The sequence below is a fragment of the Neoarthrinium moseri genome, assembly GCF_022829205.1.
Source record: "Neoarthrinium moseri strain CBS 164.80 chromosome Unknown scaffold8_Wmoseri_CBS_16480, whole genome shotgun sequence".
Taxonomy (NCBI): Eukaryota; Fungi; Ascomycota; class Sordariomycetes; order Amphisphaeriales; family Apiosporaceae; genus Neoarthrinium; species Neoarthrinium moseri.
Window position 1 is genome coordinate 781993 of NW_026055122.1, and position 12725 is coordinate 794717.

The 12725-nt window shown below is 51.4% G+C and overlaps 5 protein-coding genes across 5 annotated transcripts; 4 read left to right on the plus strand and 1 right to left on the minus strand.

The window, feature by feature from the left end:
* Nucleotides 1-173: 173 nt before the first annotated feature.
* JN550_003515 (uncharacterized protein) lies at nt 174-2302 on the plus strand (the record flags this gene model as incomplete). Its single annotated transcript, XM_049314928.1, has 5 exons — nt 174-571; nt 627-1020; nt 1072-1276; nt 1332-1549; nt 1610-2302. The coding sequence occupies 5 exons, from the start codon at nt 174-176 to the stop codon at nt 2300-2302; spliced, it is 1908 nt and encodes a 635-aa protein (XP_049174706.1).
* Nucleotides 2303-2902: 600 nt separating this feature from the next.
* JN550_003516 (uncharacterized protein) lies at nt 2903-5047 on the plus strand (the record flags this gene model as incomplete). The annotated part of the gene is made up of 9 exons (XM_049314929.1): nt 2903-3220; nt 3273-3368; nt 3424-3433; nt 3488-3513; nt 3580-3702; nt 3752-3954; nt 4006-4196; nt 4252-4549; nt 4618-5047. The coding sequence occupies 9 exons, from the start codon at nt 2903-2905 to the stop codon at nt 5045-5047; spliced, it is 1695 nt and encodes a 564-aa protein (XP_049174707.1).
* A 596-nt stretch (nt 5048-5643) lies between these two features.
* JN550_003517 (uncharacterized protein) lies at nt 5644-6714 on the plus strand (the record flags this gene model as incomplete). Its single annotated transcript, XM_049314930.1, has 1 exon — nt 5644-6714. The coding sequence occupies one exon, from the start codon at nt 5644-5646 to the stop codon at nt 6712-6714; it is 1071 nt and encodes a 356-aa protein (XP_049174708.1).
* A 578-nt stretch (nt 6715-7292) lies between these two features.
* On the plus strand, nt 7293-8168 carry JN550_003518 (uncharacterized protein; the record flags this gene model as incomplete). The annotated part of the gene is made up of 2 exons (XM_049314931.1): nt 7293-7344; nt 7423-8168. The coding sequence occupies 2 exons, from the start codon at nt 7293-7295 to the stop codon at nt 8166-8168; spliced, it is 798 nt and encodes a 265-aa protein (XP_049174709.1).
* Nucleotides 8169-8555: 387 nt separating this feature from the next.
* JN550_003519 (uncharacterized protein) lies at nt 8556-10289 on the minus strand (the record flags this gene model as incomplete). Its single annotated transcript, XM_049314932.1, has 3 exons — nt 8556-8936; nt 8987-10065; nt 10136-10289. 3 exons carry the CDS (start codon nt 10287-10289, stop codon nt 8556-8558), a joined length of 1614 nt encoding a protein of 537 aa, XP_049174710.1.
* Between the last annotated feature and the right edge of the window lie 2436 nt (nt 10290-12725).

A 12725-nucleotide genomic window follows, 5' to 3' on the forward strand; every position in this document is an offset into this window, starting at 1 on the left:
GTCACTGCGGCACATAGTGAACTCGATAGCAGTTTCTTGTAAGACGACACGCGACCTGCGTGAAGTTGAGCCATACACATTGCTCGCTCTATCATAGGCAGGCCAAGGGCTATTAATCCAAACTTTTACGGTTTAACTGTGAATAGTCTCGCGGCACCGGCCTACCAAACCCGATGCCTTCACACTGGCTACTTTTCGTCCTCATTGGTGGTGGCAACCTGTTTACAAGGTATAGCTGTGCCAAGCCCACCACTGAACCTACAACATTTCCCCGGTTCAGATTTGAGACGGATGTTCTAACAACCGAAACGCTCAAAAAGTATCGCAGCAAGAATGCGCATCTACTCGCGTTCAACACTAGTGGACCAATTACTGCTAGCGGAGGATGCAAGGTATTCCCGGGTGATGCCGCTTGGCCGTCGTCCGAAGAGTGGAATGCTCTCGACGATGCTCTTGGCGGTGCGTTGATAAAAACCGTTCCTCTAGCCGCACCATGTTATCGTGAATGGGAGGTTTATAACGCTGCGAAGTGCGAAGCAATAGTCGCCAACTGGACCAACCCTCATACGCAGTCAGTCACGAGCAATCAATTTTTTTCTCTCTATATCCACTAACAGTAACGGTAGCATGGAAGATCCAACGTCAGTGATGTGGCCAGTATGGGAAGGATTGACTTGTTTACCGGTGGATGGCACCGGCAACTCAAGCTGTACTATTGGTGGCTATCCGACTTACGCTGTGAATGCGACGACAGTTGCTCATATACAGCTCGCGATCAATTTTGCGCGCAATTCTGGTCTTCGAATCGTTATCAAGAACACCGGCCATGATTACCTTGGAAAATCGTCCGGAGCTGGTGCTTTAAGTATATGGACGCATAACTTGAAGAGCATTGAGTACTTGCCTAACTTTGGACGATCATCTGTCAAGACTATCCACGCTGGGGCTGGAGTTACGTCCCTCGAGGTTTCTCAAATCGCCTATGGCCACGATGCATCTGTAGTTGCGGGAATGTGCGCTGTAAGTATACCATATCTTCCATAATTCTAAGTTGACTGACTTGGCCATAAGAGTGTTGGCTTTGCCGGAGGCTACTTCACTGGAGGAGGGCTTTCGCCGTTGTCTAGCCTTTTCGGTATGGCAGCCGACCACATCCTTGCCGCCGGCGTTGTGACAGCAGATGGTCAATATGTGATTGCTTCTCCAGAGTCTCATCCGGATCTTTTCTGGGCTATCCGTGGAGGTGGAGGTAGCACTTGGGGAGTGGTAACATCAGGTACGTCCAGCATTCGCGCTAATACTAGTTTCTCTTACTAAATTCTAGTTCACAGTCGTCGTAAGGCTTCATCCCACAATTCCATTAACGACATCCGCTATCTCCTTCCAAACTTCAGCCAATGTGAGCAACGAGACGTTCTGGGAGGGCGCTCGTTCTTATTTTGAGAACATCGAACGCTTCACCAGTGCTGGCTTTTATGGATTCTCTAATACCCGGCGACTAAGCTCCTTCTACAACAACTCCGATTTCAGTTTTGCACTTGAGCCTATGGTAAGTAGTTGACTATCTATCGGCGATGCTCCTTCATAGCTAAACCTTGCGCATCAATAGCTAGCACCAAATACTACTATCGAAGCATTTAACAGGGTCACAAAACCTTTCTTCGACCGATTGAAAGAGCTTGGCATCCCCTACACCAACGAGCAAAAGTTCTACGAATCCTTCCACGAAGGATGGATAGCAACATGGCCAGATGAAGACCTTGTCGTCACTGTGCCCACTATCACTGAGGGAAGCCGCCTCTTTCCTCGCGAATTGTTCGCCAACCCTGAGGGCATAGAGAATTCCCTTCAGGCTATTCGTACTGTTAGCGAGCGCGGATATGACATTACAGGGTTCGCCCTGGCGCCGCGTAACCCCTTCCACGTTGATAACTCGGTTAATCCCGCCCTGCGCAACGCTCTCGGGCACTTCAGCTCAGGTGTTGTGTTTGCCGAACACTCCACATCGGAGCAAATGGCTGATACTCAAGCGGAGCTTATGAATAATATTCTTGACGTCTGGCGTGAAGTAGCCCCATCAGAGAAGATGGGAGGCTCTTACCTTAACGAAGCGAATATAATGGAACCCAACTGGCAAGATGACTTTTATGGTCTAAATTATCCGGAGCTGCTGAGAATCAAGCGTACGTATGACCCTTACAGCGTCTTTTACGCTACAACTGGAGTCGGTAGCGAAGACTGGGAGGTACGAAGTATGGAGCAAGGTATTCGAACACAAAATGGGCGCTTGTGCCGCCTGTAAATCCTGGCCAAACCAGATTATTTCGCTCAGAGTCGTAGACACTATACGTTAGAAGTATGCTGGACAATGTTACTACCACTTTCAGTGCGTTGACAAATAATGAAATGAAACTACTGATACATTAATACGTAAATGTACTCCTAGAAAAATGGAATGTGCAATTACGTGATTACATCAATTGGCCGACTTTCCCAGGCGCTGGTACTGGGAATGAGGATCGAGACATGGCTACGTTAGACGCTGCAATTCCTCCTTGATGAGGTGAGAGGGACTGGCTACAGACCATTGGGCGCTTTTTGCATTTGATGCCCATCACTTGGCGAACTGGGATTCGTACTCCACAGCGGGCGAATGGTCCGTTATGGCCTAAGTTAGGTTATGCGCTTATCCAAAGCGGCAACTTGACCGCCGGTTTCCGGGTTGCCTGATTGATCCCAAGCCGATAGGAATTAGTCATCTAAGGTTACAGATGCAGGTAAGCGGCACATGCCCACCGCTTTCTTGATTGCTATTTCCCAAGTCAACAAGAGTTCTTACTACGCCCGAATGGACTCAAATGCGCTTCAACATTCCCTCATGTACCAGTAAAATCCAGCAAGAATGGAGGCTATTAAGATCACGCCCACAGCGGCGCCAGCGCCCGGCGCAACCCCAAGCGCCGGTGATGTCGCCGACCTACGCAATGATGATGGGTGGAAGCCCACCAAGCGTTTCCTCCTGGCTTTCATGTCTCTTCTCACTATCGTGGCAGCCGTGGCGATTGAATCAACCAGCTTACCAACTGCTCTCCCCATCATGAGCGCAGAATTAGGGGGTACCGCTCTGGAAGCATTCTGGTCTGGCACTAGTTTCCTCCTAGCTTCGACCATTATCCAGCCCACAGTCGCGTCAATGTCGCATATTCTGGGTCGAAGAATCGTAAGTCCACAGGTCGCACAACGGCGAAATGACTCGCTCATCAAACTCGCAGATGCTCTATGTTAGCAGCGTTGGATTTGCAAGTGGTTCGCTCATTGCTGCCCTCGCACGTAATTTTAAACTTGTGCTCGTCGGTAGGACTATTCAGGTATGTATCGACCTATCACATGTTCTCTAACGTAGTCTGACAAATATATATTTAGGGAGCAGGAGGTATGCTGTCTAATCCCATTCAAGTCTTGAATTGCATGCTTATCAAATTATCAGGAGGGGGGCTGATTGTCCTTCTGGAGGTGCGCCTTGCCCACACCTAAATCACTGTAGAATTCTGCAGAGAACTGAACTGACGCATCTACCAGATTCTCATATCCGATCTGGTCCCCCTTGCACACCGCGGTACTTGGTTCAGTATCATTTCCGCCATGTGGGGTATCGGCACTGCCACTGGGCCCTTGATCGGAGCTGGATTCGCTCAAGATGTTGTACGTATCACAACTGCAAATTCTCAATGCTGGAACTAAATTCATGAAGACATGGAGGTGGATATTCTGGATCAACCTGCCAATCGTCGGTGTGGGCATGCTTTTCGTTACGCTATTTTTGAAACAAGCGCAGATACCAGGGCAAATTATTGAGAAGCTCAAGAGATTTGACTGGCTTGGTTCCGTACTGTTTTCAGTCAGTTCTGCAGGGTTTTTGTTTGGTATTACTACCGGAGGTGTCAGATTTCCTTGGTAAGCAAGAGACATATACTGCTTGAGACCAGGCGTATTGACAAGACGCAGGTCATCCTACCAAGCACTGGTACCACTAGTCATCGGATTTCTAGGCATGCTCTCCTTTGTCTATTGGGAGTTCAACTTTGCTTCAGAGCCAATCGTGGACAAGCGAATCTTTAAAACATGGACAGCAATCTCCGCTTATATCCAAACGATGCTGCATGGCCTCGTCCTGTGGGCGGCTATTTATTTCCTGAGTAAGATTACCCCGCCTGCACAAATCTACGACTGTGAGCTGATCATCTTTTGTAGCTTTATACTACCAGGCTGTGAAGTTGTACTCGCCAGTTACTTCAGCCATAGCACTCCTCCCCGAGACAGTAGGACTCTCCCTCTCGAGCATTGCGGTAGGTGCCCTTACAGGGCGGTGGAAAAGATATCGATGGGCCCTGTGGGGAGGATGGTCTCTGACTACTCTTGGCGCTGGCCTTTTGTACCTTCTTGGTACAAACACCAGTATCACTCAATGGGTTTTCTTGAACATTCCTTTCGGTATCGGAACTGGCATGCTTTTCACGGCAGAGATCCTAGCCATCCAAGCCGCAACTGAGTACGTACCCGTGACCGGGCTGAAGTGTTCTTCATGCCTCTTTTCTGCCATATGCTGACGCTCTGCAGACCTCATCTCAACGGCGAAGCCGCAGGTTTCTTCTCGTTCATCCGAATCTTTGGCCAAGCTCTTGGCGTAGCTATATCGGGAGTTATCTTCCAGAACTCACTGAAACAAACACTGCTTCGAATTCCGGGTTTCGCTTCTCTCGCGGACGAGTACTCGCGTGATGCCACCGCCATAGTCACTCTGATCCAGGATATGGACGACGGCGATACGAAGGCGCGAATGATACAAGCTTTCTCAGATGCTCTAAGCTCAATTTGGCTCTCTCTGTTGGCGTTTTCAGCTGCAGGATTGCTGCTTAGTTTCACAGTGAAAGGATACTCCATGACGCAGGAGCATGTTACTGCGCAACATCTAGTTCAAGAGAAGGAGGGGTCTGGAAATGAAGAGGCTGGACTCTCGGAAAATACTCAGACTGCGGAAAAATCTTGAGCAAAAGGCCCGCCATTGGGACTCCTCTGTTCCCGTGTTACAGTCGGATCGAGCTATCTTCGATGGCTCAAGACAGGGAGAACCAGAGTCCAGGAACTTGACATGTTCAAAGAAGAGGTCATATACCGCCGTAGATCATGTATTAGAGAAGCCAATCTAACTATAGATCAGAGAGTGTTCCGCTAGACCACACCTTGGCGACTCGTCACTTAGCTATGTTCATTATGCACAAATAAAGTGAACATGTTGCAGATGAGTACCGAAAAAAGTAATCTGAGACTATTCGCAAATGGTCTGGTAGGCGTGTATCTTCGACTTATGCGCAGTTAAATAAATCCTGCTAAACCGTCGATCGCGCATGTCATTGGCCTAGCGGAAATTGTGGCTGTGTAGTAATCACGAAACGTATCCATTACCAACTTCCAGACTCGTCAAGTCTTTTCCATATACTTTTGCCTAATAGCACCAATCAACGCAACAATCTGCCCGACTATTGACAGGAATACTGTTTGCGCGCAATGCTAAGTTTATAACAGCAACATAAAACAAGGTTCTGCTAACTCGTGACTGAGGACCTAAAATATACTGATCTGGCCATGGCTGTGTCGACATTGCCCGCTTCCAATCTGGACGAAGCGGCCGTGGCTGACTTCCACGAGACCCTCCTCCAGTCCAAGCGCATTGTGGCCGTCCTCGGTGCTGGACTCTCAGCCGCCTCCGGCTTGCCCACTTACCGTGGTGTTGGCTCTGGAGGTCTCTGGCGCAATTACGACGCCACCCAAATCGCGACACCGGCTGCGTTCCGCCACGACCCGGGCCTCGTCTGGCAGTACACAAGCCATTTGCGCAGACTAGCGCTGGGCGCAGCTCCAAATCCCGCACATTATGCACTTGCAGAGTTGGCGCGCCGGGTTCCAGGTTTCATGGCACTGACGCAAAACGTCGATAACCTGTCTCCAAGAGCTGAGCACCCAGCAGCGCAGCTGAACCAGCTCCACGGAAACTTGTTTGACATGCGGTGCAGCGACGAGGCAAATTGCGGCTACATCGAAAGAGGGAATTTCAAAGACCCTCTCACTCCTGCCCTGGCGGCTTCACCTGAGGAGCAGGATGCAACTGTGTCAAACAACGAAAGCGTGAAGAGACCAAAAGCCACAGCCTGGCTGCTGGAAGGCATAGCACGGAAGAACAGGCAGATCCTGGGTCATGATTACCAAGAAGCAGCACCTTTGCGGACAGACCAGGCGGCCTTAAAGTCAGGCGATGACGAGAGCACCGAGTCGCGACTGGCAGTTGTGCCGGAGCCGTCCAATATCCCGCCTGCAGATCTGCCTCAGTGTCCCAAGTGCTCAACGAACCTGCTTCGGCCTAATATCGTGTGGTTCGGCGAAGCCCTACCTGCAGATATCGTGGCAGAGGTCGATAACATGTTTAATGATTCACAGCCTATCGATCTGTGCATTGTCATCGGCACATCTGGAAGCGTCTGGCCTGCAGCGGGCTTTGCTGACGTCGCGCGGAAGAAGGGCGCAAGAATCGCAGTTGTGAATCTCGATGTGTCTGATGTGAAGAATATGCGGCCCGGGACCGATTGGGTGTTTGCTGGTGATGCTGCAGTGGTGGTGCCGGAATTACTGAAGCCTGTGATGGGGAGCTTGAGTGGATGAGGATGGGTCGGTATCTTTTGGCGACGTTGAGTAGATCTGGAGGCAAGTACAAGCAATAATTCCGGGTCAACCCCATCCAGAGCCGGTATTCTTCTATCTTTATACTTCCGCGGACCGATAATGAGACGCGAATGCAGGTGTTAGTTGCCCAGTCAGAATGGCGTGAGCGCAAGGAGGCAAAAGATACAACCTGGGCGCTGCGGAAATTGACTATAGAGAAGATATATCCGAGACATTGTACGGTCTGTTCCGGACTCAGGATGTGCTAACAAACTAAATTGTATGAGTTGGTTATGGCTACCTAACTCTAGTATAGTCTTGAAAAGTGGGGTGCCACCCGGAACCGTTCCGCACTGCCCCTTCGCGGGGCCAAAATTTTTGTACTCCGGGGAAGGCGACAGCACCAAAACGCAGTGAACTGCATCATCCCTCCAACCAGATAGCGACGACCAAGCGATTCCATTTCTTCTATCGAGCCAGCGGCCTGTCACGGCGATTGACACTTGCGGTCTTCCAGCGCCCTTCTGTCTCAGCGACATTTCACCTCCAAAACGCCACGTCCTGCTCAGCCAGCCAAGATGGCAGCCGACGAGAAGAGCATGCCGTTCTTAAAGAACCTCGCATCCAGCGGTATGTCCACATGCGGCCTTCACGCCTAACCCCTCGGCCCAAAGGTATAATCGCTGACCGTTCTCCTTGAGTGTCCAGACCGCAAAATCCGCACTTCGGCCCTCGGCACGCTTCGCACGTTCCTCAGCGCCAGCACGACCTCGCGGGCGCTGACGCCGCTCGACAACCTCAAGCTCTGGAAGGGCCTGTTCTACAGCCTGTACATGTGCGACCGACCGGTGCCGCAGCAGAACCTGTGCGCGGACCTGGCGGCGCTGCTGGACGTGCTGCCGGACGACGCCGTCGCGCCCTGGCTCGTCGGCTTCTGGGACGTCATGGGCCGCGAGTGGACGACGGGCATCGACGTGCTGCGCATGGAGAAATTCCTGCTGCTAGTCAGGCGCGTGCTCGGCCGCAGCCTGGTCTGGGCGCACGAGGTGCCCAAGGCCAAGGGCGCCAAGGGCAAGAAGGCCGCCGACGCGCGGCGCGCCGCCCTGCTCGAGCTCTTCCGCGAGTGGCCCTTTGAGTCCACGGGTGATCTGAAGAAGATGCCCGTCGGCCTGCGCCTGCACGTTCTGGATATCTGGGTCGACGAGGCCGAGAAGGCGGGCATGATCGGCGAGGACAGCACCGAGGCCGACGCGGAGTTCCTGAACGGCATCCGAGAGATCCTGCAGGCCATGATAGGGAAGACCGTCACTCCTGTGAAGCCCAGGGCCAAGGAGAGTTTGGCAGACGAGAGGCTGCCGTGGTATGAAAAGAAGGAAGGGACCGAAGCCGAGGACGAGGAGATGACGGAGGATGGGGACAGCGATAGAGACAGTTTTGGCGGATTCGACGACTAAGAAAGAGCATTGGCGTTTGAACCGCTGTTGGTGGCATATTCTGGTAACTAGAGAACGGAGTTCGGGCGTTTTAGGACAAAAGGTCTAGATACCCATGGTACGGGTCCATGAAATAATCGACTTACTGAACCTGAACATTATGATAGTACTCAATTAAGTGTGTATTCAATGGGTCAAGACTACCGACGTCTTCGTCTCATGCATGATTTATAGGGGTATCTTGCAGCTCAGTTCGATCACGACCTTCGCCTCTCAGCAGTTTTTCTTTCTTCCCTTGCTGGCAGTTTTGTAGGCCTTCTGAGCCTTTCTCTGTTCCTTTTCTTCTCGCTTCAGCTTCCTGGAACTTTTCCTGTTTGGCAAGGGCTTATTTCTGGCACAACGCCAGCACTATGGCGTGCCGTTGCTCTTACCCTCAACTACTCCGCTCCCCAGTTTGTCCCATCCCATTGGCCCCGGAATCTCATATCTACCTCTCTTCGACAACACCGTTCCCAAACCTTGATGTATCTCAACCTGGTAAGGCTCGAAAGGAACGGCTTCACCGTCGATGCTGAGGTAGCCCGTCTTCTGCTTTGGCGTGAGACGGTACGCCACAATCTTGCGGTACGAAATGAGTGGGTTGTTGAAGAAGTGCCCACTCTCGATGGAGGTCATCAAGTCAACATACTTCATTGCAGAAATGGTGCCGTCGTTGATAACAAGGTCCATCAATCCGTCATTTGGTAGAGCTGCAGCGAAGAAATTTGCATTCGGGGCCATGTAACCCATCTACAAATGTCAGTATCGGCCCATGCAAGACCAATTGTTTGTTTACTCACGTTGCCACAATAAAAGTTGCCCAAATCATCGAGGGTGGTTGTCTCCCAATCGGCAGGCAACTTGTCATTGACGGACCCATACTTCAGCGGTGGCAGTCCTTCGCCCGCTTCGTTTTCGCTGGACACGGAGTCGGCATTGGGCGAAGAGGAGCTAGCAGCATCCCCCTCTCGTCGGATGTGAAAATCTGCCGAGTTCGTTTCTTTCCTGTAATGTGCCTTGATCTCGTCCTTGTCTGAAATGACAGTCTTCACAGAGACCTCACATGGCCAGGTCCGCTTTGTGAAGATCCGCTGCACGACACCGATGTCGAATCTTGCTGCGCCCATCCAGCGGAGGTTCTCGGTGCCCAAGTCGCATTCAGCCACAATGCCGAAGGATTGACTGAGGAAACTCAACATCCGTTGATCGCCTTGAGTCACACTCATCAGATCCAAGGGTGTGCGTACGCCCTTGATAATGGCTAGAGCCGCAGGACCCGGCTTATAGGTTCCATTTATGTTGCAGCTTAGGCCGTTGCCGCTACCGCATGGTATGTGTGCGACAGCGAGTTGGCGCAAGGCGCGACGCCCATCCGGACGCTTGCCCAAGCCATTGAACACCTCATATGGCAGCCCATCGCCTGAGCACGGTATCACAACATCATAGGCGTCTAGATCCAGTTTTTCACAGATGGCAATGGCCTCACCGTGAAACTCGGTCCGGGAGACATCGAGTGTCATGCGGGCGGCTTCAAAGAGTGGCTTGACAGTATGCTCCCAGATCTTATCGGCGCCGCCGGGACCTGCAAGCGGGTTCACAAGGACCTTGGCGCGTTTCCTCCGCTGAGCTGTACCGTATGCTCGTTTCAAAAGTTCTTCTATCCATGCCGCAGCGTCTTCCAGTGTGACTCCATCAAGAGGGTATTTTAGTTTTCGCGGTCTGGCGTGGCTCTTGGAAACCGTGGCGTAGTCGATTAGCAGTGCGCTCTCGGTCACCTCGGCCCAGAGGACGTTGTAGAAAGGGATGGGAAGCTCGGACTTTGCGGCTCCAACAGGTACGCCGCAGAACTTGGACCGCTCTCGCTTCGCAATGGCCTTGTCTGCGTGAATGATTTCAATCAGCTTCAGATGTCCTCCAATGGGTGGTTTCTTCGCATGGGCAGGGCCTACCTTTCACGATCAGGGCATCGCCCGAGAAGCTCAGGGTGACGTCGTGCCCCAACTTCAAGGCCTCTTTGGCCGTCACAGCAGATGGTGACTCGGTCGCATCGTACGCGACAGAGATCATAGGTGTGGTGTCCGAAGGTCTTGGTTCAGAAGCCATGGCGACGTGTGGAGGAACCAGTGCCTAAAAGCGAGGATGGGGAGGGGGATGTGGACGCGCCTGAGACGGACCACGCACCGACAGGTTCGACCGGGTGCGATCGAAGAAGATGCGATCAGGCCCAGGGGGGTTTTGACTAGTTATACGAGCGAGCGGCTAGAAAGAGAGACGCCTCGTGCATCACCTGAAATGAGTCGGCGCTGGTTATTATTGCATGACCACAGCGAGGGTCTGTCACGAGCTATTGAGATGAAGATAAGCGCGGGTTGTCGGCGTTGTCGGCGTGTTCATGCTCGTCGATGGTAGTAAGCTACCTAGGTTAAGTTGGTTCACAAAAACGACGCGCCGCTACCACGGCCTGCACGGGTTCCGTGGCCGCCGGCCGATCGAATGCGGCCCCTGGCCTACCCCGGGTTTTAGTGCCATTCGCTTGTGATAGCGCCTTCTACCGGCGAGCCAAGGCTGTTGGACGTTCCATTCAGGTAAGCCACTATGCCCTGGGCCGGTCTGTGATTGGCCACAATGCCGATAGCAGGAGTCCTCGATTTTGCGGCCGGGGACGATAGGCAGCCCGCGGGCTCCTTTCATCATCTGTGGAGAGTGGATGGGTACGAAGCTGGAAAGTAGAAAATGGAGGCGCTTTTATTGCGGTCGGAGCAAGCCGCCTATTCCGTGCCATGCCTGTGTAAACAGACTGTTCATGCAACGATCTTCCAGATGATTTAACGCTAGGGTCGCAAGATGCAACTTTTAGTCTAGTCCGTAACTACCTATGTCAGCAGAACTGCACCTTTTCCGTGGGGCACTGATCTGTCGACGACGACGTACTCGAGTAAGGGAGGGAGAGAGACAAAGGCCCCAGACAACAGCCAAGTTCCCTGAGAACTTTACGATCGAGATCTACCGACTAATCCCCGGAAGTGTGGGGAGTAAACTTTCGGACCTTGCAGGTTACCCCATATCCCTTATCTTGGCAATATCTTGCACTTGTCGCATAGTGAACACCTCGTGTAGGTAAAGAGAAAAAAAAAAAAACTTAGAGGTAGCCACGCTTTCTGCTAGCTCGCCGTATTCATACAATACAATACAATACATAGCCTACCCTACATCGCGCTAGGTTACGAGGGACGGGGTGTGATTGTGGCGCCGATACATATGCAAAAGGTTCCAAGTGCCATTCCCACACCTCAGGTTCAGCTCCTTCACTGGCCGCAGTGCCTTCGCGCCTCTTCTCTTTTCACCACCCTTCGGGCTATCGAGTAATGCATCACTACGACCCCAAAGGATGAATATACGATCAAGAGGTTAAACAATTGGGAGCTCTCATATGTAGGCCTTTGATATCTCTATTCCCTGGAGGGTCAAGCCGGGAAAGCCGGAAATCACCTGGACTTGTGAACATTGTAAAGTTAGCGAGCTTTGATAGTGAGTGTTGGTGTCGTGCAGTTATTGGGTCGTTGCAAGCAGCTAGTTAGGGAGACAAGCCCGCCAGGCTTACTTCATTCCTTACTGCTCCCTTACCGCACAGGCTGTCAGATATTTGTTTTCTCCTACGCGTGGCTATCATTTTTCTTTCGAGAGCGTGATTGATGATTGGACATACATGTAGCCTCTGGACATGTATTTGTTTCTTCTTTTTCGATCCTTCCTCCGAGCTGAGCTCGATCACTCGATCTCTTCTCCCGGGCTCCTCGGGATCCAGAGAGTTTAGAGTCGCATGTGGCTCCATCCACGAAAAGACAAAACCTACAAGCCTCGCGTGCACATCTCGGTTGCATATTCCAAGTCGGTTCTGCAGAGATATACATTCTACCATGCCTTTCTAATGTTGCTTCTATCAAGGCATTTCTTGTCGCGTACCAATTCCTTGACAATATAGCTCCCCCCTTGTTGTTTCCCGTGGATCATCGCCTATCACATCCGAACACAGGTCTATTCGAATATTGTTCAGGTGCTTAAGTATTCTTGTTTCAACAAGTCTCTATGGCATTGCACTGCAAAGGCCTTGTCGCAGACAAATACCCAAATCTATACCAAAGAATCCCATATTTGGCTCGAGATTGAAACAAAGATTTGGAGAAGCATGACACAACAATTCCCTCAGGGGTATATAACATTATATATGACATCAGGCTGGCAACTGCACATTACTGGGCTCGCGTGGTTAGTATGACAATTGATTTCGACCCTATTTGAGGTCTTTCCATTGTTGATATATCGCACGAGATGAAAATGGCTGTTGTTCCCAACTTGCAGCTCTTATCAATATAGAACCGCAAGGAAGAGCAACATCCATCTTCGATTTCCTGGCCCAAAGAACCCCCCACAACATATATTCACCAAGAATATGCACCGAACCAGAATGAATTCCATCCCATGGAAACATGGTCCTGATAGGGATCATGATAAGTGAGATAAGCTGACAGTCAATCTCGG